A 24,600-nucleotide genomic window follows, 5' to 3' on the forward strand; every position below is an offset into this window, starting at 1 on the left:
TGAAAGTATTTATCTACATTCAAGTTAGCAGAGGGCTAACTGAAGCCTAAACCTTCCTCCACATCCACCTGGCAGCGCTAGAATGTTGCCACTTACACAAATAACCAGTAAAAAGCAGAAAGATTTGAAAGATTGACCTTATTGTTTTTTTATTATGGGCATAATGTGTATCTGATGAGAATACATGCTGTGTGAACTTGTTCGGAAAGGGCTTGAATGTAAGGGACGTTCATATACAAATAAAAGTCCCGCACTATAGTTTTAAAAAATCTGCACTATCTTAAGGGACCTTCAGATACTAAAACGAATTAAGATGCATACATAGATATAAAATCTAAAACGTCAATAAATTTCATGGAAGTAAAATGGGAACTCACTCGCTGCTGGGTCGGTCAAATAGCTGTAGCGCTTACGCAAAGCTAAGGAGGCAAAGGTATGACGTCGTTCTGGCTTTTCAGTCTGAAACAAACAAAAAGAACAAAAGATGCTTCAACATAAAAAATATGGTGAAATGTGAGACTAATCTATCAGAATTAGTTCAAAATATTGAAAGTGTTAATTATATCATATAGATAGTGCTGTGAATGGAAGCTGTCCTGTTTAGTGAAGTATTAGTACTGGTGCATGGAGCCACTGCAGGTGTACACGCCTCTGGAGGCTAATGCACGGTTAGGGCATCTTTTCACTCGCTGCATTTCTCAAAGTCATTGCAAAGAAGATGACATTTGCTTTGTCTCCAGAAAATGGTAATCATCAGGCACAGAATGCCAAACATCTTTCCTCGTAACATCTCTAATCAAAATGACAACAATTAGAATAGCAATTGAGTTTTAATTTGCCTAGTTTTATGTAGAAATAATATGTCACATGCAGTCACTAAATATAATGTAGAAACTAAAACACGAAAACATCCTTTGATTAAAATCTCCTATAAATGTTTGGGCATGCAGCTGAGAGTGTTAGTATTCTCTGTTACTGACAAGCCACCGACAATGGTGAACAAGGGGAACCCAAAATACAACAAAACTAGCGGTTATTGAAGAAGGGGGTCAAAAAAGATGACATAGTCCTGCATGAAACTTTTGGAGTTAATTGGAAGGGTGAGAAATGGTGATTTCTTGTTGAACATGGATGGAAAGTAAGACAGAGATGACAAACCAGCCGAGGTGTACAGCATTTGGCTTCACTAGACTAAAGATGAAGACAACAATCAATAAACTTTTGCTGATTAAAACAACCACCATGTCGACTCATGCACTACAAGGGGGTCGCACGTGCAGTCAGAAGCTTCTTTCATACAAGGGTTCAAAGAAAAAAAATACTTGCGACACATATTTATTGCAGTAAAGCCCAAACAGAAAGTATGATAAAAGAAGAAGCAGTTCCATGTGATGATGAAGAATCTTGTTTACCTCATCATCAGGATCAGACTCCATATCCTGTAGTATTCCAAGATGCATTTGCAGGAGAGGAGAAAGATGACACAATGGAGAGCAGGGAAGTTATAGTGAGCGGGGGAGGTGGAATTAAAACAAAATGATCAAAAAAAATATCAGGGAATGAAAATGGAGCAGCAAAAACAACAGAAGGCATCAGAAAAAATCTACGGGATTAATCAAATCAATTGCAAATTAATCAAAGCAAAAGCAAAACAATTACAGTTTCTTGTGATCAATCAACACCACAACAAACAAATGAGAGGTGTCTTTTTTTTTTTTTTCATAATTCTTACGTACCAACAAGTGAGACAGGCCATAGAACAAAGCACAATATGCACGTGTGGCTGTATGTGTATGTTGTGGGGTCTTATGACTGGCTTCAACACTAATAAAAGACATAAGCAGCAGGCAGTCATGTCTAAACCAAATGAAGTTCAACAGCTCCTCTTCATTCCTTTTTCCTGCTTCACTTACATGTAGATGATATGATATGACGTTCAAGGATTAACTATTTAAGCGTGGCCAGCCTACCTTCTTGTGAGTTGGCAGTGTGATGTTCAAATTGCATATGGCAGTCTGTGGAAGACCCTTAAAGGATTTCGGTTCTCTCAGGAAGGAGAGGCGGCCGCACGGCTCCTGGCCCATATCTCTGACCTGTAGAGGACAGCAAAATCAGATAAGTTGACCCCAGTGAAATATGTGAAGACGGGTTGTTCTTCATCAAATCAAGAGAACGAAGTTACGAATACCCCGTACAGAAGGGTATTCTCCTCTCAGTCACCTGAGGAAAAAAAAATCGATTTTGTTTTTCTTTAATGAAAAAAATCCCTGTCCATCCATCCTTCCATTGTCTTCTGCTTATTCCTGTTAAGGATCGCGGGGGGCTGGAGCCTATCCCAGCGGCTACGGGCGAAATTCACCCTGGACAGGTCACCAGTCCATCACAGGGCCAACACATAGAGACAGACAACCAGTCACACTCACATTCATACCTACGGTCAGTTTAGAGTATCAATCAGCCTCGTCCCCTCTTGATGTCTTTGGACTGTGGGAGGAAGCCGGAGTACCAGAGAGAACCCACACAGGAACAGGGAGAACATGGAGACTCCACACAGAAAGACTCGAACCCAGAACCTTCTTGCTGTGAGGTGACAGCGCTAACCACTGCACCACCGTGCCGCCCAAAAATCCCTGTTTTTTTTCTAAATTAATTCTAAACCCTTTTCATAAAATGAAAAAAAAATAAAAATTGGTTGGTCACTTTCCAGTCAGAATAGATCAGCCAAATGCACAGTGGAGTAGCCTCTACTGCTTATCTGCCACAAGTGTCACAGTCAATAACATTACAGCTCAGAATCCAATTCAGAAAAACAGGGAAGATGTTTTTTTTCTTAATTAAAACTTCTCAGAAACGCAGAAAAAGGACTTCATTTCTTAGCTGAAAGTTATCAGCTTAAATGTATTGGATAGTCTGCAAATAGTCTGGAGAAAACACATTGGCTGTTTAGTATATCTGTGAGCCAATCATAATTGATGTGGGCGGAGCTAAACCCAAGATGAGATGGTGCAAAGTAGCATTAGGGATGAAAACCTTATGTAATCAGGGAAACTTGTTTGTATATTCACATTTTTTCTACTGTTTATCTTTACAAGTATTCATCAAAATAACCGCGCAGACCTTCCTTGATGCAGGATTCAAATCATCAAAACTCCATTTTTAGTGCTAGCAAAGATGTTGGTGATTCACGGTCATAAGGACAACAATACGGAAGGGTAAAGCAGAATTTGCCAAGATCATTCTGGTCTCTTTCACCTGAATTGAATTTTGCTCCAGTTGGCAACCTATTGGGCACTGAAAAAGTAAATTCCTGTTTAAATTAATATTGGCTAGAATGACGATTTTGGACATACGGAAATCAGGAAGACAGATAGATGGAGAGAGAGAGAGAGAGAGGGTGATAAGCAAAGATACATGCTCTACCTTCACATTGAAAGGAAGTCTGTTTTCCTTGAAGGAGTAGAAGTTAAAAACCAGCTGCTGCCCACTTTTGGTCAGAGGGGAAAGGTTGCCGTAGCAATCCACATGGATAGGCTTGCCCTCCAGAACCTACAAAAGTCCATTAATCAAAAGGATTAGACTTAAGAGGCTGTGTGTATTAAATTATATTGATCAGAGCAGCAAACACACCTCTATGTCTTTGCTGCGGGCCACTTCCTCAAAGTTCTCCTGCTGCTCGAGGGTCTTGTCGACCTTGTCGTCCGTCATGCAGAAGCAGCGAAGCCGAGCCTCGATGGCGTCATTCATCTTGGCGAAGACCACAAACTTGGCCAGGTACGGCACGCAGATCAGCTCCCGGTATAACTGAGACGCTAGACTCACCGTCTCAGGAATCTGGTGACAGTCTGCGAGCCAGAACCTGATCAGAGGCAAGAGCGGACAAGAAAACAAGATTTACAACTACGTTCATATTTAGATTTTTTTTTTTGTATCACATATTTCGAAGTGCTTCTGCAATTTGAACAAAGTGACCATTTTAAGCTATAAATTAAACAACCTGAATCATTTCTTTGAAGGGTTAACACAGGCAAACCAAAGCCTATGTAGTGATCTAATCAGAGATCAGCAAAGGACTCTCTGTTAATATCAGGCCACACACTCTCCACATGATTCTAATCTTGGTAGAAAGAGTTTTTAACTTGGCTTTGTGAGCAAAAAAATGGCCAGGGTCAATCTAGCATCCTCATTACCAGACATGCCTGAATATGCATAACTTTGTAGCAGTGAGGAATTTAGCATTTAAGTCAGCAAATAACATACAAGTCTGCCAGTTCCGGTTGCCGACTGACAGATTTTCTCTTGTGATACATTTTCACTTGTTGGCAGATTCCCTGACCTCACATTATTCTGTGATACTGCACTGTCACCATTTGCTGAAAATCCCCGAATTTGCTTACATTTCTTCCAGAGTAGTGGGATAAACATGCACAATATTGCAAATTACAATTATCTAAATCCCGCTGCAAAGAAATAAGGTCACAAGACTTCAGTTTTTGATGTTAATGGATCCAAACAGATCAACAAAGTATGTTACTATACCATTTATGTTGCTCCATTATACGCCAGTCAAACACAATGACTTACTTTACTGCAACAGTAAAACCTGGCTAAAACAGCGATAAAATACTGCACCCTCAAAAATGTATTTGACCCTGCTTCACACTGTAGAACACATATAATCTTACTTGTAATTTTCATTCCCTTTTATGTCTTAATTTCAGGTATGAGTATGTCTCACCTGGCCGACACATTTGTGGTGAAGGAGACGCAGTCTGTTACAAAGGAGAGTGGTGTGGTCCCTGTGATGTCCTCCCACTGGGCAGGAGACGTCCCTCCTTTATGAAATGGGAGAAATGATTACTGACCAGATACAAAAGCGGCTTCTGCAAGGGTAAAATCAATTTTCAAATAGCTTAAAACTTCTGCAGATGCACTTCAGATGAAGATACCCATGAAGAATTCGTCATGCTGTAATTATGTGGAAGTCTACATGCCTGTAATGCTGCAAAGCAGACGTAGGCAGGGTGCAGCGTCGCCCCGGTGGCCGCTGGGATGGCCTTCTGCTGATCTCGGTGGGACAGGGATGGTCATTGTGATTGGCTTGTGGAACTTCCTCCTCCTGGGTTCTACGGTGACGATGGGGCTGAAGGTGGCTCTGTTCCCAAGGACCGCCCGAACCATGTCATCAGGAACAGGCTGAGCCTAAAAAAAAAAAAAAATTAAAAAAAGAACAGAATGAAAGAGAATGAATAATGATGCATTCTTATAAGTCAGGCAGAATCAAAAATGCAACCAAAAATAGGTTGGTAGTTAAATATGAGGCGATCCAAGGACTGGAGGAGGAGTACCTGCAGGCCGACACGGATCCTCTTGGTGAGTGCCCCCTGTGGGAAGGAGGCCTGGACCATGGGCACAGTGCTGCTGGACAGCACACCTCCATCGGGACCCATGTGATTGGACTCTTGCTTGATCCTGGACACCACAGCAAAGTACTGAGGGAAATCTCTGGTAACGATGCGGCAAATACGTTTCCTCTCCAACTCAGCAGGGCTGTCCAGCTCTGTCACAGAAGAGAGAGAGAGAGAGAGGATGGAAATTAGCTGGCAACAGAACAAGCTTTCAAAATATTTTAATGGCTATGGCTTTTAACGTCATACACAGCACTATTAATGCTAGTGCTGAGAATCAGGTTTGATTGTCATTGCACTATCACTGGTAAATATTAGGGGGAAAAAAGAAATAAACTGATCATCTTGAGCCTTGTGAATCACTTTTCCAAAGATCGTTAATCAATTTTTTTTCTGAATTGATACCAAAATGAAGCTCTTACTCTTCATTTGTCTCTGCTTGTAGGATGAAGGTGTCCAACAATAGCAGGAGTTTAGTTCACATCAAAAATCCTATTATATATTTTCACCATTGTACATCATATTTATCACCTTCATATGCAATAATATTCAACTGGTCATACGGTTTTTGCATAACTCATAGGAAACCAATTTAAATGGAACTGGCACCCAAGTGCTATGACAGTATCAGAACTGGAGATAAGCTGAGTCTCCCAGCTCTGGTAAATAATGGCAGATCTTTTACCTTCATCCATCCCAGTGAGCAGCTCAACAAGGTCCTCTGGTCGACCATCAGACTGGTGCTCCTTCCAAGTGTCACCATTGTCGCTCCTCAACACAATCAACTCTCTCTCTTTGCCCCTCATAGAACCAAAATGAGGAATCTCCACAATCACGGGACTGAAAGAAAGTACGGAGCAGATTGATGAACAGGCTGAAGTGATGGCTTAAATAGAGCGATGGACTTCAGGGAAGCTGAAATGTTATTTAATTACTCACTTATTAGTTGTATTTATTGTAAATAATGAATTTTCTCTCATGAGATATAAAGTTGAAGATCCCTTTTATTCAACTGCTCTGCCAAAACATGCAGCTCACTGATGCAGAAAAGATGATGAATTTGCATCCTACCCAAGGAACTGAGCCCCAGCAGGCCCAACCTCCACCAGCCGGCTGACCAGCCCCTCTCCTTCCACCATGGGTGGGGGGTAAGCAAGCTTATGCCTCTTGGCCAGGCGACAGGTGATGCGTGTGGGTGCTGTACACTTTCTAGGGGGTATGATGATACGCATGCCGTTGTGGCGGCTGCCTCTCATAGAACCGCCACGGGCATCCACCATGAAGCTTACCAAGAACCTGCAAGAAAAAAAAATGAAGGATTTTACAGGATGAAATAAAGGACAGAGCCAAAGATAGAGAGAAGCTACCACGGACACAAGTGAGGAGGGCGATCCCCATGCTGTGATCTTTGTACACCCAAACAAGAAACGGAAAAAACAAAAACAAAAAAAGAAAAAGAGCAAGAGACAGAATACAGAGATTAAAAAAAAGATGCTTTGAGTTCTGAAAACTGACAGATCTCACATTTATCCGCCTCATTTTGAAACAGTTAAGTATGACATGTGAAACTAAACAGGGTGCTGATGACGCTGCAGAAAGTTTAGTTTCTAGTTCAGAGGCTAAAAGTGAGAGTGTTGCCAAAGTTTCAGATCCTCTAAAGCAGCATTCACTGATCAAATATTAAACACCTGCACAGATGTGTCACCAAGATAGGATTAATGTGATTAAGATGTGACATGTCCCAGTCTTCATGTTATTTGACTTTTTGGTAAATACTCTTATTTGCCGTCCTCCCCAGAGCCAGAGAAGACAGATACCCTTCTCGCATTAGGGAGCTGATACCCACAGAGACTGATGTACAGCTAGTTAGCTCAGCACAATGACTGGGACTGGGTGGTAAGGGTTAACATTCCTCTGTCAAAAGAAATTATTGTCCTCATTCCCTCATCAAAGGTCGGCAAAGTTTAGCAGCAGCCGCCGCTCTTCCTGTCATCAACAGACACTTTTTTGTCAAGATGAGGTTTTTGAGGTGCTGGGTTACGTCATTGCAACCAGCACAGGAAAGTACATATCTGAATCCAAAATTTCAATATTCCATGATTTGAAAGTACTTTTTCATAATGAATCTCATGCACAACCTTAGTTATATTAATGAGAGCCAAACCCCTATTGGAGAATTTGACGACTTTGTCAGCGGTATGCTAATTGTTAACATCCATAGCGCTAAGCTAACTAGCAGTCGGCCTGTATCACAGTCCCTACTGCATGAATAGAGGAGAGGAGGGTATCCATCTTCTTGTCTTGCTCTGAGAAGTATATCAAATAAGAGCATTTCCCAAAAGGTTGGTGTGTTCTTTAACATCCCATAAATGTCATAACTAACATAAATAAAAGTGAGGATGCAGTGGGGTATTGGGGCTCTTCACGACAAGTGTTGTGCTATGCACTTTAGTTGAAATAAATGCATTATATACTGCAAAAAAAACCTTTGATGTATGTGAGTGTACTCTGTAAGAGAAAGATGGCACATCAATAACACGTTGACTACACACTTCTAATATCTAGGCAGTGCAATGAAACACCAGACCACACGGATGACAACACGAGCACACACTGAAGGAAAAGCTGAGAAGAAAAGAGAGAGTGAGACGGAGGTGAAAGTGTGAGTGACATCACTGAGGGGCATCATGGGTTATGGCAGTCATCACCTGGAGTCATACTGAGGGAGCGGGGAGGAGAAGCTGTAAAAAACAAAAAAACACATGGAGACAATGCAGGAGGCAACCCCCCCCCCAAAGAACCTAATTTTAGTGTCAATGTTTCACAATTACTTTTGGGATCTGTGACAGACAAGGACGACAGGGATATACAGCACAGGGGTGGAAACAAAGGGAAACAACACAAAAAACACACGATTCACTACAGAGCATATCATATTTCAGAAGAGCAATTATTTTTAATCCAATTATGTCAAATGACTTTATTTCTGTGATGACAGAAATAGAGTTTGTCGGTGAACATGGGAAGGACTTGTTCATGTCTTCAGACTTATGGGTTGACATGAGAATGTTACAAAGATGAACTGTGTTTTTGTTTTTTTTTCTGCTGCAAATGTAACATGTTAAGTTGCAAAAACGCAGAATGCTGGCAGCCCTACACCCTCGCCTGCGTCAGTGCTGCAGGGTTTGCCAAATATCAACTCTTCAGGGAGAAAACAATACGACTGTTGTGTGGAGAGAACATTTCTACAACAGTCCCAACTCATGCATGCAAGATGGGTGTCTATATATACTACACACACTGAGCCTCGTTTATGCTCTTAGACACTAAAGGACTAAAAGCAGGTCGCAACAATATATGTCAGTAGCAGACACTTTCAGGCCATAAGGCTTTTCTTCCTGTCTGTAAGACTAAACAGAGGGTTAAAAAAAGTCCCTTGTGTGTCAGATCAAATTTGTAGGTAAAAGTGTTCCATGAATGAGGTCCATTTAGCTTGACGAACATCAAGCTACAGCCCCAGAGAAACAGAAGAAAGAAGTGACAAAAACATTAGCATGTGTTTTGCTAAGTACGTTCCACAGGTATTTTCATTTCTTTGCTGATGCTAATAATGTTAATACACAACATGTTTGTTACACGTGAAGATCAGGTCAACTTCTTAAGCTAACTTTTATGACAAGCCAAAATGCCAGCAAGCTAAATAACCATGTCTTTCCTCACTGTTCTTGCTTTCCTCTCTGACCTATATCAAAATTTCCCTGAATTCTGTCTTCAAATACAGCACGGCTTGCACGTCACACTGGAAAAGTTAGGGCATCTTGTGGTTTTTGGATCGTAATCCTCTATGTACAACCTTACGTATATTCCTCTTCGAGGAGTAAAAAACATTTAATCTGTTAGTTAATTTAAGTAAAAGTACCTTTACCTTAATTTTATATTTAAAGAAGAAGATTAAAGGCTGCAATTTCTTCTTCGATTCAGTATCATGAGCTTGTGTGTGTGTGTGTGTGTGTGTGTGTGTGTGTGTGCGTGTGCGTGTGTGTGTGTGTGTATGTGTATGCTTGTAAACATATCTGGACACATCAGATGAGACAGAGCAGCTGCTCTTACCCCGAGTGAATAGGGCTGGACACGGTGTTATGGCTGTGGTCCACTGTGTCTGGGGTCCAGCTGTAGCGTCGCATACACTCCGAGCTGTAGTCTCTGGTCACAGCCAAGTGCTGGCAGCAGGAGACATGAGAAGGACAATGAGATGCAAAGAGCCAGGCAACAGTTACGGGTAAAGGAATGGTGAAAGAAGGGAATAAAATAAATAGGGGTTGAAAGAGCAAGTGTAGACATGAAAGAATGACAGAAGATAAATCATTGAGTGACTGAGAATAAAGGGCACAAAACATAGCAAAAAAACAAACACTGGACCTCGCTCCTTTAAAAAGTGTGTTATGTAATGAACTGATACTCTAACGCTGAGGTGACCTTCATGAAAAAATCGAGCGGCTGATTTGATTTATGTGAAAGTAGCATGGGAGCATCCATTTACCTAACTCAAACGAATGAGTGAGCAGCAAACACCAAAGACTGATAACAGTGAACAAAACTCAAAAGATGTTCGCGGACACACTGTGATTGAAAATGGACACAACCAAGTCAGACGTTCAGCACCACTGTATACCTTATTGAGTGGGTCAACCAAGTAGGAAATGTCTTTACAGACACTTTGAAGCTTTGGGAAGAAGAAAGACAGTTCAAAAATAAAACGGGAGGATATATGTTGCCCAGAGAAATGACTTTACACCGCATTTGTTTTGCTAAAGGATTGAATTCCCGACAAAGAAAATATGATCTTGTCTCAGAGACAGTGTAGTCCATTCAAAAAAATCTCACAGTGAATTGCAAATAACCTGATTAAAGCAGGACGGGACTGTTCACGATTGCCATGAGAAAAAAGGATGCCCAATAAAAGAGGATATGATCGATAACTGCTATAATACTTTGCCTCCACTTCAGGCTAATGACTAATATTTATCGATGTACATACTATCTGCATTTAAAAAAAATGTTTAAATGAAATTAACATTTGTGCACACTGAAAAGAGCGTTACGACTTACACTCAAAAAGTTTGAAATACACAAAAAATCCCACAATTACTGTCATCACTGGTGATGAGGTAAATACCGATACAATTAAACAAAAAGACAATTATCTCCCAGTACCAAAGACTTGCAATTTTGAAGCTGACGTAAGTGCATATCTTAGCTATGTATAGCTTGAAGTACTTTGGTGATGCCGTCATTGAACTTAGAGGTTATATTACTAATATTGTTTATAATACAGGTGGTTACTGTTTCTGTTTTAGCTCCTGACCACCAAAACAGTCGTTGGACAGGCTGGAGCTCTGTCATTTTCCATGAGGGGCCCAGCGGGGGCCTCCTAAAGCTCTTAGGTTTGAGTAAACTGAAGGTGCTACACACTCACCCTCAGCACTTTGGCAAAAGTAAGAGTAGCATCAACACTTCTTATGACCTTGTTCAAGACAATCAGAGCTACCCTGAGATTTACTTCTACTCAGCCTGTGTTTCTAGGAGGCTGGCTACAGACAGACAGACAACAAAGGAAAAAGAAATAACTGAAGTAGCTGAAAAAGCTCAAGTCACTAGTAACTAGATACATATAGAAAAGCAGAGAAACAGGTTGCTTGTGTGAAATGAAAAAAAGAATAAACAGACAGGGAGATAAATCTTACCGTATCCTTTGTTGGTGCCAGAATCTCCTCAATCATCATGCTGTCTCGAGCGAAGGAGCTCCGGTTGAGCGTGTTGGACCTATCCGAACTGAAGGAGCGGAGGCTACATGTTACCACGCAACCCAGTGCCGCGGGCAACAACAAGTGACGGGTAGAGGAACATCACATAAAACAAAGAGCAAGGAATCCATTATTACATGCAACCTCCAGGGAACCTGTTTTTACTCAGTGGACAGAGAGAGTCCGAAATGGAAAATAGAGGGAGGAGGAGGAGGACAAGATACCTCAGCAGGTTATTCAGAGATGGAAATGAAGAGTGAGGTCAGGTTTGTTTGAACTAAGAGAGGAAGAGTAGAAGGAAAACACAAGACGGCTGTTGTGACTTGTTTCTACATGAAGGTGTGTTTCATGAACATGTATAGAATTAAGTGTCTAAATTATGAATCTATGACAGATTAGTAGATGATATTCTAAGTTTTGTGGCTTAAGTATGTGTCTAACAATACATGAGCAAAATAGATTCCATCTGAATCTGGCCAACGGTGTTCATAGAGGGAAAAAAACAAAACATCAAACCCTCCAAAATTTGATCAAAGGCACTATTACCGGTATGTATGTCAATGACTAAAATGAGTCTACAGCTTTTAAACTTAATTCCAACAGAGGGCGCCGTCTATATTTAGACTGGACTGAAGGCCTCAAGTTGATTGTTGCCAAGTCAAGCGAAAGGCTCAATAGCAGTAGCTGTCATTATGACAGTATCTGAACTAGGATGAAAGCCTTGAAAATGAGAAAAGTTGATTGCGAATGTGTCATTATTAAACAGTAAATATTATATCATAGGTGTCAGTCAAGCAGCATGATTATATCCTAAGAGTGTTTTGTCGTAGAACTTACATTGACAAGAACTGAAAGCTAACCGATCGCTCCATAGCAACGTCAATGTGCAGCCATTTTTGACCACAAAACTTGCTTGACAAGTAGACATGTCAAGGAACTTAATGACACCACTTTTGACTTTCTTCTCGGTTATGTCGTTTGTTGTTCTGCAAACATTATTCTGAATTAAGTTCATTCACATATTCCTAAAAAGGCGGCAGGGCTGGTGTCAAAGAAGCACTGACTCTTCGCTAATGCGGTGTTGAAGTAATACTTTTTTGACTGAGAATGCTAACCACGCAACAAACAAGCATGAACAAAAAGCTCTGAAACCATCTTCCAACTTATTTCCAGGCAGAATATTACAAAGCAGTTGACAATCTAAGAATTAGCAACATAAAAAGTTAGCTACATGCTTAATCAAACCCATGTTTCAATTCTTATGTCCCATGCATGGCTCTTTATTTCCTCCAAGTGTGTTGCCCACTGCAGGAAAAAAAATGTAGCCTGCATTTTTCCTGCATATGTTTTAAGTATTTATTCTAAAGTGAGCTCTCACTGACAAGCACTCTGACAATGCTTTGGTCTATGATTAGCAGCTCACACAAAAGAGACTCTGGTTGTTTCTACCCGGTCTTGCTGCAGTCTGTTTAACGGCTGTTTGGGTGGTGACGTGAGTCTATTTATGCAGCATCTTCGGTTCATTGCAGTGCTGTAGATTTTTTTCAGTAGATTTCTTTTAGCTACAAAGATTCGATCTGTGTGTGTGTGTGTGTGTGTGTGTGTGTGTGTGTGTGTGTGTGTGTGTGTGAATGCAGTCAGTCCCACACCTGCTCCTAACCAGCTTTGTATTGTTCTTTACAAGATGTATGCATTTGTGTGTAAATGCTAAAAGAATTAGTTTTATTAATTCAAATAAATATCTCTATATGGTAAACTCAGACAACTCTGACAAATATTTTTTTCTTTCAAAATCTGTGTGATGTGTTGTGTGTGAGCATGGGGGGTGAGGGAGGGGGGATAATATGCAGAGCTCAGCGTGTTTGAGTGGGCATACCATTCAGCACAGAGAGAAGCCCTTTATTCAGCACAGCCTGCCTACCCCGCCATCGAAGTTACCAAGCAACTCTGTACTGCCTGAATGGACTCGCTGGCAATACAACGCTATAACCCCCCACCCCCACCCCCCACCATCAATCCACCCCAATTTACTGTTCTCAGTCTGTTTGTGCTTCACAGCTTCCTCCTCTTTCTCATTCTGTCCATCTTCCTCTCCTCTCCACATCCGCTCAAGTGATCGTCTCTTCTCTCTTTTCTTGCTTCCTTTCCAACATTTTATCTATTCCTGCACGTCATGGTCACCTGCCAGCAAACTGTCCCCTCATCTCGCTTTCTCTTAACAAACTCAGTTTCCATGTAGTGTTGCTTTTGACTTGATGTTCACCGCTCAGTGCTTTCAGTTTTTCTCCACTCCACACCACATAATATACTGCTGATCAAACTGTCGGATTGCTGTAAACCTGCGTTATCCTGGTGACTCTCCTCTGTCTCTGTGTAAATAACAAAAGCCCTATGTTTCAGGAAGGCACCTGAGTGGGAGAAAATTATGCAAGTCATTATGTGAGAATTTGTGCGTGTGAAAGCAAGTGTATCTGTCCTTGATTTACTGTAAAAGAGATTTCAAAATGGTGGGCCAATGTATCTCAGGTCGTAAAGTTTCCATCTCTGCTAACCAGGCATGAACATCCTGAATTACTCTGGATACTGATGGGACTTCACAAATTATTAAATAGGGCAGATTATGGATGAAAGGATGTGCTCGATCCCTGGAAGTTACACTTAAAAGAACACACCAACATTTTAGGAAATATTCCTATATGTTATCCTCGCCAGTGCCACAAAAGAAGATAGATACCCTTTTCCCCTCTGTGCAGCATTAGAGAGCCACAGAGACAGACTGACTGCCAGTTAGCTTAGTGCAATGAATGGAAGTGGATGGGAAGTGTTAGCATAGCTCCATCAAAAGCCATCCTTGTCCTCTCATCATCCTGTCTTACAAAGTCTGCCATGATGAGGAGTAGCAGTTGAATTTTCAGTCACCAACAGATGTTTTGTGTTGTTGGCTGCTGTTGGTTTTCTCAGGAAAGTAGTTCCAGCGATGTGTGATATGTAGCTGATCATCAAATTTTATGAACAACCCTGGTTATATCAATGCAGGCAAAGTCCATTGTGAAATAAAGCATATTTGATGGCTTTACATGAAGGTATTATGTTAACACTTCCCACCCACTACCATTCATTTAGCTAACTAGCAGTCAGCTGGTCTCTGTAGGTGTCAGCTCCTTAATGCATGCACAGATGAGAGAGAAGTGTATCTATCTTTTTCTGGGTTTTTTTTCTCTGTGGGAAGATGGCAAATGGGTGTACTACCAATAAAGTTGGTGTGTTTCTTTACCGGCACCACAAAAATATCAAGTGCAGTTTAGGAATAAGCCACATCAAAAAGTTAGTGAAGTTAGTGAACTTAAACTCACACAAGACTGGTAGTTTTATAAAACCACTAAACATTTTAACCAGCAACATCAACTGTACACCACTTTTTTCTCTTCTTTGAGCAGATATGATGATTTTGTGAGATGGATTATAAAATTATACGGAAACAAATGTGCTACAAACACAATGATGGATGACGTCACTTTATGGGGGAGGGGGGGGTTCTTGGTTTGGGTTTCGAGGATTTATGGATGTGAGTTTGGCGTGACAGGGGAGGTACAGCAGTCAGAGCTAATGGTTTCTACCACTACTCTTTTCTTACCTGATTCTAGGGCTAGAATGAGGGTGCAGGAAAGAATAAAATAGAAGAATAAAAAGCAAAGCATTTTTGAGACAGTCAAGCATGATGGAGCTTTGATTTCCTCCACTGATGCTGAGCATGGTGGTACACAACGACTAAGAGCGTGTGTTTACAGTCGTGCTGCAGGATTTGGTGAATTATTTGATTATTGTGTACAACACTGCGATAAAATGAACAAATGGACTACTTGACTTGATGTGGAAATAATGCGGACAAATTACATATAATTTTACAATGCACATTTCTCGATTGGAACACAGAAACGTACAGTATAACTAACAAAGAAAAAAAGTCTACAGTACTGTTTTCAACAGAAATACAAAAGTCAATAAACAGGAATAACAAGGAAATGTATGACAAAAATCACTTTCTGCAAATTGTGTGCATTACTGTCAAAATAAGAAGAGTGTTTTGTTTTTCACATATAGAATTGCACAGGCTGACATTGCAATGTGATTTATCGTGCAGCACTAGTTAGTTTCCAGGTTGCTATTGTTGTGTTGTGTTGTGTTGTGTTTTGTGTGTGTGTGTGTGTGTGTGTGTGTGTGTGTGTGTGTCTGTGTGTGTGTGTAAAAGCAGCCTGGTCGAAAAGCAAACCATGCAATGTCATAAACAGAAAAGTAAGGGAAAGAAAAAACATGCTCAGCATCATACTTTTCTTGATCAATAGCAATAGCACAGCAATACATTCACAACTTTGCAAAGAATCGTGTCACAGCCGTCGTAAACATCATTTTCAGCTCACTAATTTGACTTTTATGACAACAGTTTATGTACTGCTAGCAATATTTTATTCACAGAGACATATTCATACTTGTTGAAACAAAATTATTAACAGTAATAATTTTCTGTGTAATATTCTTTTTAGTCTACAAAATAACATGTCAAATAAACATTTTTTCAGTCAGTATTTCCAGTTTTTGTTGGTTTATTCATAGTTTTTATTCGTTTTTTCAGGTTTTTCTAGTATTTTTTTATACATCTCCTTAAGCCAGGAATGATTTAATTTTTCATACGATGGTCTGTTTTTCTCATATTTTTTAACGTTAACACTGTACATTGCGTTTTTTGATGGAATACTATAAGCTCCCTTGAGTGTTTTTCCTCATCTCCACAATCTTGTTTATGGTTGCATGTTGTTTTGTGTCTTGCAAATAAACAAACACAGACCATAAAAAGCAGTGCACAAGAGCAAATTCCGACTCTAAAATGTCATTTTATATAATTTTGCTTTCATATTCCAGACTGGTAATAACAATTCACCTAATTACATCATGAACTGCGGATAAACTTTTGTTTGTTACTAATCCACCAGCCTGCTCAAACAAGCCCTTGTTTACATGGAATGGGGAGTGTTTTTCACGTCCGCACTGGGCTGCTGATGTTAGCAGCTTCCTGTGAGCGTTTTTATCATTCTGACCATCACAGTGCATCTGCTGTCTGTCCCCGTGGTTACAATAGACTTTAGAGCTGCAAAACACTCGTCCGGGGCGCCGCTGGTGTGTTTTCACTGGAGCCTGCCAGATTTCCACCACATACTTTGTCCCCCTTTTGCGACTATACTGTCGCTAGGTCTGTGCAGCTGTATCAAAGGTATCTAAGTCCAAAGATACGACTTTAATCTCTTGTGTTATTATACTGCAGGCAGTTTGTAATCTTTGTCTGGGTTTGAATGAGGCCACACAAAAAAACGCTGCATCATTTTTTCAGGTTGAATCATTAGGTGGCAACTTTCCAGACGCTTTCTCTGGCAGTTTCCATTATTCTCTTTCAGTGTGTGTGTGTGTGTGTGTGTGTGTGTGTATGAGTGTGTGAGAGAGTGAGTGTGTTGAGAGGACTGTAGATTAACCTATTTTGGTGCATAAATCACATTAGAAGCCTGCTCCTCATGTACAATATGACACCCAGAAATGAACAGATCTGAGCACTGCACCAGTGCTGAGGCTTTCACACTCATCTAAACGGAAACATGACAGGTGCCTACCTGGCTGAGCGGGCTCCTATACTGAATCCCATGTAGCCCTCCTGGGGGAGAGAGTCATCCCCCAGCTCTTTCAGGTCCTGAGGCCGCAAGTATTTGTCTGTGTCCCCGGTCATGGCATCATCACCTGGTGAAGGGATGAAAATCATAAAATCCTCCTGTTAACTTCAAAAACCCGGTCTACAGAGGCGACGCTGCGCACGGAGAAGCCCCCGGCCTCACTACTCTTATTAAAGGCCCATCCAGGAGGCCCTGAGTTAATTATTTCACTGCAACAGCATCCCACTGCAACTTTTCTATTGTCTACTCATTTGACAGTGTACTCAACAACATGAAGCTGAGGCATCTACCAACACGCACAACTCTGGGTTTATCTTATGGAGAAATGCCATCAGGGGCAGCAGCAGAGACACTTTGCGGTACATCTCCTGGAAAAAAAAAAACCCAAAACGCGGCTCCAGCTCTTACAGCATCACAACACTCAGAAGAAGAGAGCGCAGCAGCCGAGCAACCAAAGCCTGCGCCGCAGAGAATAAAGTGCAGAACCAAAGCGCACCTCGATCAGCGGACCGGTGGACGATGACACGCCGGTCAATGAAGCCGGCGGTGCGGCTACAGCGCTTGTCTTTCTCCCTCATGTCCGGGGCTCTGTCCTGCCTGCAACACTCTGCTCCTTCACCGCAGCCCCTCCCCCTACCTTCGATACTGCCGCACTCCGATCACACACCAGCACCAGTGTCAAGGCACATTTACACATAACAATACGCTTCCTGTATCACCTTTCAAAATAAAACCAGTTGTGAACTCGCTATCGCTCCTTGGTTCACTACTTGTTTGGGTATCCAAACGTTACATGCTTTTCCTCCAACAGCATTTTTACTTATGCTACATTACGTCATTTAACAGATGTCCAAAGTAAATGAAAATAACACAGTTTCGCAGAAAAACTAACTGTTCGCCATGCGGTTAAGACCTTTATTTGTTGGTAGTTTGAATTAGAGTTTTCCAAAGTGAGGGTTGGGACCTTTCAGAGGGTTCCGGGCTCCAGGATTATTAAATGAAAAAAATTCGAAATTCTTTAAAATGACTTTAACTTGTTGTATCACTACAATTGTGCTATTAGTACTGAAAATAGAAGTGGAATTATAAAATCAGTTTACATGCTGTGTGTGTGTGTGTGTGTGTGTGTGTGTGTGTGTGTGTGACGTTCAAAGAGGTGTCTTTTGTGTGGCAAAATCAATACACAAAAAAATCAATCCAACTACTGAAACCACAGGAGTGTGAAAATGTTATTTATATTATTCATTATGCATTCATTCCACATCATAACTCTTACAAGCTTCACTATTGTCGCACAGTTATGTGTTTATTCAAAAATTTACAAAAACTACATACTACCTATCAGTTACAGCGCCAGCTTCACGTAATATGTATGCTTTTATTTTGAAGGCAAACATGTCATGTTACTTCCGGAATGTTTTCCCATCCGACCGTTTTGTCTAACTTGATAAAAGTGCTGGAATATTGTATCACCCTCTCATTAAAAGTAAACGCTCAAACACACACAAACACACACACAAACACACACACATACAAGCGCTTGCGAATAAACTCACTTCTCCCAGTTTTGAAACTGGGTCCCTATGGTTTACAAACCCTGGTCCCACTTCCTCACACTTATTACAACAAGCGAATACAAACCAAATACTAACTGAATACTTAAATTAAGGTTTATCTTCAAATTCACGCGGACTCTTGTGTCCTCACATCGCCACCTCCCAATCAACTCTAACGACTCACCTTTATCCGTAGCAGCCATATTGATCACAACTCCTCTTAAAGTTCCTGCATTTCTATTGTTGCTTAAAAAAAAGAATATAAAATCCACAGATAGCCCCACAATTAATCCACACAGAGTTCGGTGCTGAAGTCTCTTCGCACGGCGCTCTGTACTTGCGCGTTTGGTGCTTCAGATGTTCACCCGAGGAGAGCCACAAATCAAACGCTTTTTTCCTTCCTTGCAATAATAACAATAACCAATACATAAAAAAAACAAAACGCCAAAAACAGCAGGGCGCCTATATCATCTGTACCCGGTGGTAAATTCAGGGTTTAATCTCTCTTGTGATCGGCTCAAAAGCAGCTCATCTCAATGGATTTAAAGGGAGAAAGTAACGGCGCGTCCCCGCCGCCTCAACAGCATCTACAACCAACTCAGCGCGTCAACAGGCGCCGCGCTGGAAGTGTTTACCGGCCTGTCAGCTGACAGTTGAGCAAATGCTTCTTCTGAGGCAGGGGGGGGGGGACCTCACTGGAGGAGAAAGTGGCGGAGGGTTCGCTGAAAGCTCCTCCTGCCCCCTTTATTTCTTCCTCCACGTGTGAAAGAGGGAGACTAAAATAATAAAGAAATTACCACACCATGTTTTTTAACCATCTTGAGCAACAATTTCTTCCTTTTTTTGCAACTGAAACTTGCACAACTTTTACAATAATTGTGCAACATGTACTCAGTATCATGTTCTAGTATTCCGCTAAATGAATCGTGGAGATCCTGTAATAGTACTGTACTGTGTTATAGCAGTAATCTATAGAAAGCGAGGGAGGAGTGTGTGATCACACACGCAGGCCTGGAGTAACTTGTCACACTCACTCCAACCTCCAGGATAATAGGATTGGCCTGATCTATATAGGATTAAAGAGAGATGTGGAAACTCTTTACGTCCTCTAACTCCCTTCCTTTATACACACACACACAGACACACACGCAGACACACACACACACACACACACACCACCGAGAACATCTCAGGCTTATAGGGTGTAGTGAATATGGAGGCTGCCACCACCACACAGTGCCGATGAATTATGGATGCTTTGTAAACAGTTTGTGTGGCGCAGGTGGATACTTGTAGGCTATTTATAATAGGACGCTGCTGGGATAACATATTTTAGTAAGCTAACCAGGAAGTTAGCATCACTGTGGGTTCCCTCACCCTTCCCCAAAACACAAAAAAATAAAATTTGTATTTTTGAGGAAAATAAGTTGCATGTTTTTTTCAGCGAGATAATCTTCACCAGTGAACACCCTTTTTATGATTTATGAAGAGTAAATGCAATCATTTGCAGTGCAAAGCTACAGTTATGCTACAAATGAACAACGGTGACAATGCTGACGTCAACACCACAGCAACCTCTACTTTCAACGTGATGGCGTTTAATATTTATGACAATCTGTAGCCTTTTGTTAGAAAAAAAACATACAAACCTGTTTCAGGTCTCATAAACACTTCAAAATTGACGTGCGCCTCATTTACTTCACCCTGCAGAGCAAAACTGTTGACCAAAAATGAAAGGGGGGCTTCTTTGACATTAATAATAAATACTTTAGTTTGAAGTAAATCTGAAAGAAGATGCAAATTTCAAGAAGATGTACAGTGCAAGATAAACTTTACCAACACTTGTACATCAACTTCAAAGTACAGTATTTTTTCTAAGCATCAACAAAGCTCTCTCTCTTCCATTTTTGGACATCACACTTCTCTTGCTCTACTTTTGGATCTGATCACAGAATAACACATTAAAAAGCTCGAGCTTGTGTCAACCGCAGATCTTATTTCAGGTATTTAACTGAAAACGAATTCAAAAATCCCACCGGTTTTGAGACAGGGGAACCTGACACAGTGCTAACTTATTCTCTGGTTCTCTTGCAGCGCTCTATTACAGAAGCATGTATATACCAATGAGGATTTTCATCATTCAGCCTCCACCATCACCTGATATGACTGTAACTTGTTGAGTCTGGCTGCGTCACCTGACACCCCCATCACCCCCACCGCCACCACCACCACCACCAGCAACAGTCTGTGAACGCGCTCATCAATTTTACAGGCCGCTGTGCCTCCAAAACAAAAGCAGCACAGCAGACAGAAGAGTGGGCAGCTGAAATAATGCCACTTGTAAACCTGGCAGCACCACTTGGCTCTTCCATGCTATGCTAACTATGATATTATTGAAATGATGTCATTTACTGACTATTTCAGAGAAGGTACGGAGGCCTCTGTGAGCAGAGTGCGTACTCCATCTGAATTATAAAGCGCTAACCTTATTTTTCTCAAGTCTTTAAAAAAGAGACAATGTTAAAATGACACTTTACAAAGTGCATTTGATGTGGGGAATCATGCAGTTGTCCAAGTAGTTAAAAATAACTAAAGCGTTTATAGGGGCGATGAAAATAACATCAGCACTGTCAGTGTATGAGGAGAGGCAGGATACAAGAACCTGCCAGAAATCCACATCTGAGGCCAAAACTTAGTGAAAAATTAACGTCTGCTGATAGATGTCTCAGAGAAATATGGAACGAATAATTTTTTTTCCCTAAAACTGTCAGAAAAAGAATTTTACAAAAAAAAACAACAACCAAAAAACAGAGCTCACATATCTGTTCTGTCTGACCCCAGTGGAGCTGATCAGACGGAGAGTGGGTCTATCTGATTCACAGTCTCCCTCCGTATAATCATGTGGATAAAACAGATCCAGTTGTGAGAGAGAAGCTCCAGTTATTTCTTTAATGCTTAAACTATGATTTTCAAATAGAACTGGTCTACTCTTTAACTATGAAGCCGACACGCTCACCTCAATAATCCTTCACCTGATCAATGTCAAATTTGTCAGGAAGGTTATGTGACCTCATTGCACAACCCAAAAGACATTAGTCTGATTTGATGAAACCCAGAACAGCCCCCCCCCCCCTCCGTGTGAAAACACTTCATGACAGTGGCCGTTAAAAACTGTCTTGTACTCGTTGTCCAAGCAGAGCACTAGTAGAGCAAAGCTTGAAGGGTTAGATCTTGAGCAAAGCAGGTGAACTATAAGGTTATTTTAGAGGAATAAAAACAACAGAATGGAAACAAACTCAAGACAAATACCTTCATCGACATCTGAAATAGAGTCCTCACTGAGAATTTCTGGCACATTCGCCGAAACTGTGTGATTTGACAGTTGAACGTGCAAAAAAAGTTAATGAAAATATATCACAAAGCAAAAAAAAAGAAAAAAAAAGGGTGAATGGAAATCATGCAGCGTCTCAGTATAGAAAATGAGTCAAAACAACCATCAGTATGAAGCCATTATTTAATTTTAGTTTAAATGGCTGAGAATGAGGAGAATGAAGCATTCTTCACATACCTTCATCATCTGACATGTCCAGGAACTCATTCATGGTCTCTGGGACGTTGATTTTATGTTTTTCAGATGCACTCTATAAATGTGAGAAGAGGAAGGACAACTGAACATTTATGGCCAAAACAATAAATTAAATTCATATTATATTACAGATTAAAAAATAAAAATAAACAACCATCCAATTGCAAATTACTTATCTGAGTATGAATGCTTTAGAGGGATTAAAAACCAATTTTAGTGAAGTAATAATAGTTCATAAAAAGCAAAAAAAAGAAGAAGCTTATTATCATTTATATACAAAGAATCTGATCATATCTCAGTTTAGAGGCAAATCTCTGTATTTCAGCGCACTCTGAAGAACCTAAATAAACAAGAGGAGATTGTAAATATTTTACAGAGACAGCTGTAATAATGATAAAAAAAGCATATCAAAAATAAATAAAATATGAATAATACATTATATAAATGACAAATACATCTTGTATTTTTTAAATTATAAATACATGGTTAATAAATCATATCTAATTATATAAATGATATGAATTTTAATAATGGTTCAGTTTCTGAATCTTGGGATGCAGGATTGGTAAAGTTCCTAACACGGAGATTAAAATTAATCTTAGCATTACTTTCTCTCCCACACCACTGGCCATCAAAGGTGCTGCAGCTGTACGTTCACCACAGACATAAAAGAACAGCAGGCGCCCGGGCACACTGAATAATACATCAATCACGCAAAGGTGCAGGCAAACAACCTTGATGTTGAAGGAACATCACTGGAGACGGAGATAGCTGGTTGTTTGCTGGCCATTTTCCTCAGTCACTTCTCTTCTGTTTACCCCCCCCTCCACCACCTCCTTCTGTCATCGCTCCATGATGCTACTTCCTGCCTTTTTTTCCCCTCATACTCACCTTTCTCCCTCTCTCTCACATACACACACACACACACACACACACGTGCGGATCAGGTCACTGTCAGTGACCTGAGCGACTTGAGGAGAAACTTTAAGCTCCAAATTAAGCCCCCGCTCTCCCTCCCTCCCTCTCTATCTATCGTGCATGTGAGTCACATGACACAGCGTGACTGAATCCCTGGACTCACCGACTCCACTTATAGAAGGTTACTGGTGGAATCGCCAGCTTTTAATCTGGATACATTCAATTTATTTACAAAAAAACCTTTTATATTGTCCTGTTTTAAAAAAAAAAAAAATCATCAAGTAATGCAGAAGGGGGGACATAAGTTTTTATTGATTGACAGCACTCTGTTTTTCTGTGAATGTTCTCAGTATAATCTTCCAAAAAAAAAATTTCAATTTGGTGTCGGAGCTGGTCTCACAGGAAGCACACTGATGGTTTTACATGTTTTATTAGAACCAATATTACTGCAGACTAAGAAAATGGTGCTTGGTATGTCCATCAAAAACTAGTTTAGAAGTGGTAATAATGTAATTTAAGTATATATAATCAGTATAAAAAGACCATTATTTAATATAGGATGCTAAAATGCTAAATTTAAGTGTACAAATTGATTGTTAAGACCTTTTCGGTGACAAAAAAAAGTCTTCTCTTTGGTGCCAAAAGTATTTATTAAAGATAAACTGTCAAGTCTCCATAAATTCATCATACACAGTACAGGGTGGATAAATAAATCTTCTGAAATACACAAAAAAAATTTAAAACCCAACCACAAGCTTTTTTCAGGTTTTACATAATATGTATTATATTTATAAGCCTTTCTGGTAACCTAATACAGATTTGAGTGTATATCTCACCGTGGCTGTCAGGTTTTCATCTGTCACAGGCCTGAGCGTGTCCACCACCGAGATGTAACCAAGACGGCGGGCGATGTTTAGTGCAGTGTTCCCATTCTGACCAGTGACAAACAAACAGGAAGAATGGACATGAGAAGGAAAAAATGCACAAAGAGCTCGGAATTCAATTTTCTGTGTATGTGTGTGTTTGTGTGTGTTGCATTCGTACTGACCACAGTGAGCTCGTTGGCTGAAGCCCCGTGCTGGAGAAGCAGGTTGATGATGTGTGTGTGGCCCTGCTGAGCTGCTTGGTGGAGAGGAGTGTACCCATTCTAGACACGTAGTTCGAGAGAAAGGGAGAGTTGAGTCCTCTTGTTGATGTGGGAAAAAGACAGATCCAAAATATCATCTACACAAGACTATGCTTGAAGGCTTGTGAGGGATCCTGTGTTCGTCTACCTTTGTCTTGCCATTGACCCTGGCTTGGTTCTGCAGCAGGAAGTTTGCCATCTTTGCATTACCATAGTGACAGGCCACGTGCAGTGGAGTGTAACCCATCTGGGCAAATTCAAGCAGATGGAGGAGGGGGAAAGAAGAAGAAAAGATAGTTACGCATGCTGACCAGACGGATGCTGTTACATCACAATCTTCTGTAAAAGCTGACAAAAGAAGTTCATTTTGTAACTATTCCTCAGCTTCTTTGCTGCTATTTGGGAAACTTTTCACGTCTGCATTGAAATGTTCACAGTGTGTAAGACCAAAGATCATTGAGTGAATAATCTATGAGCGTGAACAACTGCCC

The 24,600-nt window shown here is 40.7% G+C and overlaps 1 protein-coding gene across 37 annotated transcripts in view; it reads right to left on the minus strand.

Moving 5' to 3' along the window:
• The window catches only part of LOC147247362 (ankyrin-3-like), a 94,435-nt gene that overhangs the window by 20,268 nt on the left and 49,567 nt on the right, over positions 1-24,600 (minus strand). For 18 of the 37 annotated variants that reach the window (XR_015109376.1, XR_015109378.1, XM_086180074.1 and 15 more), the window contains 20 exons: positions 24,258-24,356; positions 24,032-24,130; positions 23,820-23,915; positions 22,048-22,120; positions 21,789-21,845; positions 16,867-16,990; positions 11,150-11,252; positions 10,078-10,128; positions 9,516-9,625; positions 8,114-8,146; positions 6,477-6,701; positions 6,091-6,245; positions 5,346-5,557; positions 4,992-5,199; positions 4,736-4,832; positions 3,628-3,856; positions 3,421-3,546; positions 1,971-2,093; positions 1,413-1,439; positions 378-459 (listed from right to left, as the gene is read on the minus strand). Coding sequence is in view for 35 of the 37 variants with exons in the window: in XM_086180074.1 (XP_086036200.1) it covers positions 378-459; positions 1,413-1,439; positions 1,971-2,093; positions 3,421-3,546; positions 3,628-3,856; positions 4,736-4,832; positions 4,992-5,199; positions 5,346-5,557; positions 6,091-6,245; positions 6,477-6,701; positions 8,114-8,146; positions 9,516-9,625; positions 10,078-10,128; positions 11,150-11,252; positions 16,867-16,990; positions 21,789-21,845; positions 22,048-22,120; positions 23,820-23,915; positions 24,032-24,130; positions 24,258-24,356 (2,329 nt within the window). In the remaining 2 variants the exon portion in view is untranslated. Of the gene's footprint in view, positions 1-377; positions 460-1,412; positions 1,440-1,970; positions 2,094-3,420; positions 3,547-3,627; positions 3,857-4,735; positions 4,833-4,991; positions 5,200-5,345; positions 5,558-6,090; positions 6,246-6,476; positions 6,702-8,113; positions 8,147-9,515; positions 9,626-10,077; positions 10,129-11,149; positions 11,253-14,843; positions 14,856-16,866; positions 16,991-17,419; positions 17,641-18,663; positions 19,129-21,788; positions 21,846-22,047; positions 22,121-23,819; positions 23,916-24,031; positions 24,131-24,257; positions 24,357-24,600 lie in introns of those variants that run through there. The other 19 variants (XM_086180083.1, XM_086180082.1, XM_086180094.1 and 16 more) reach the window with 17 other exon arrangements.

The sequence above is a fragment of the Aulostomus chinensis genome, chromosome 16 (assembly GCF_037954235.1).
Source record: "Aulostomus chinensis isolate RoL2024-O1b breed Wild chromosome 16, RoL_Achi_v1.0, whole genome shotgun sequence".
NCBI classification, from domain to species: Eukaryota; Metazoa; Chordata; class Actinopteri; order Syngnathiformes; family Aulostomidae; genus Aulostomus; species Aulostomus chinensis.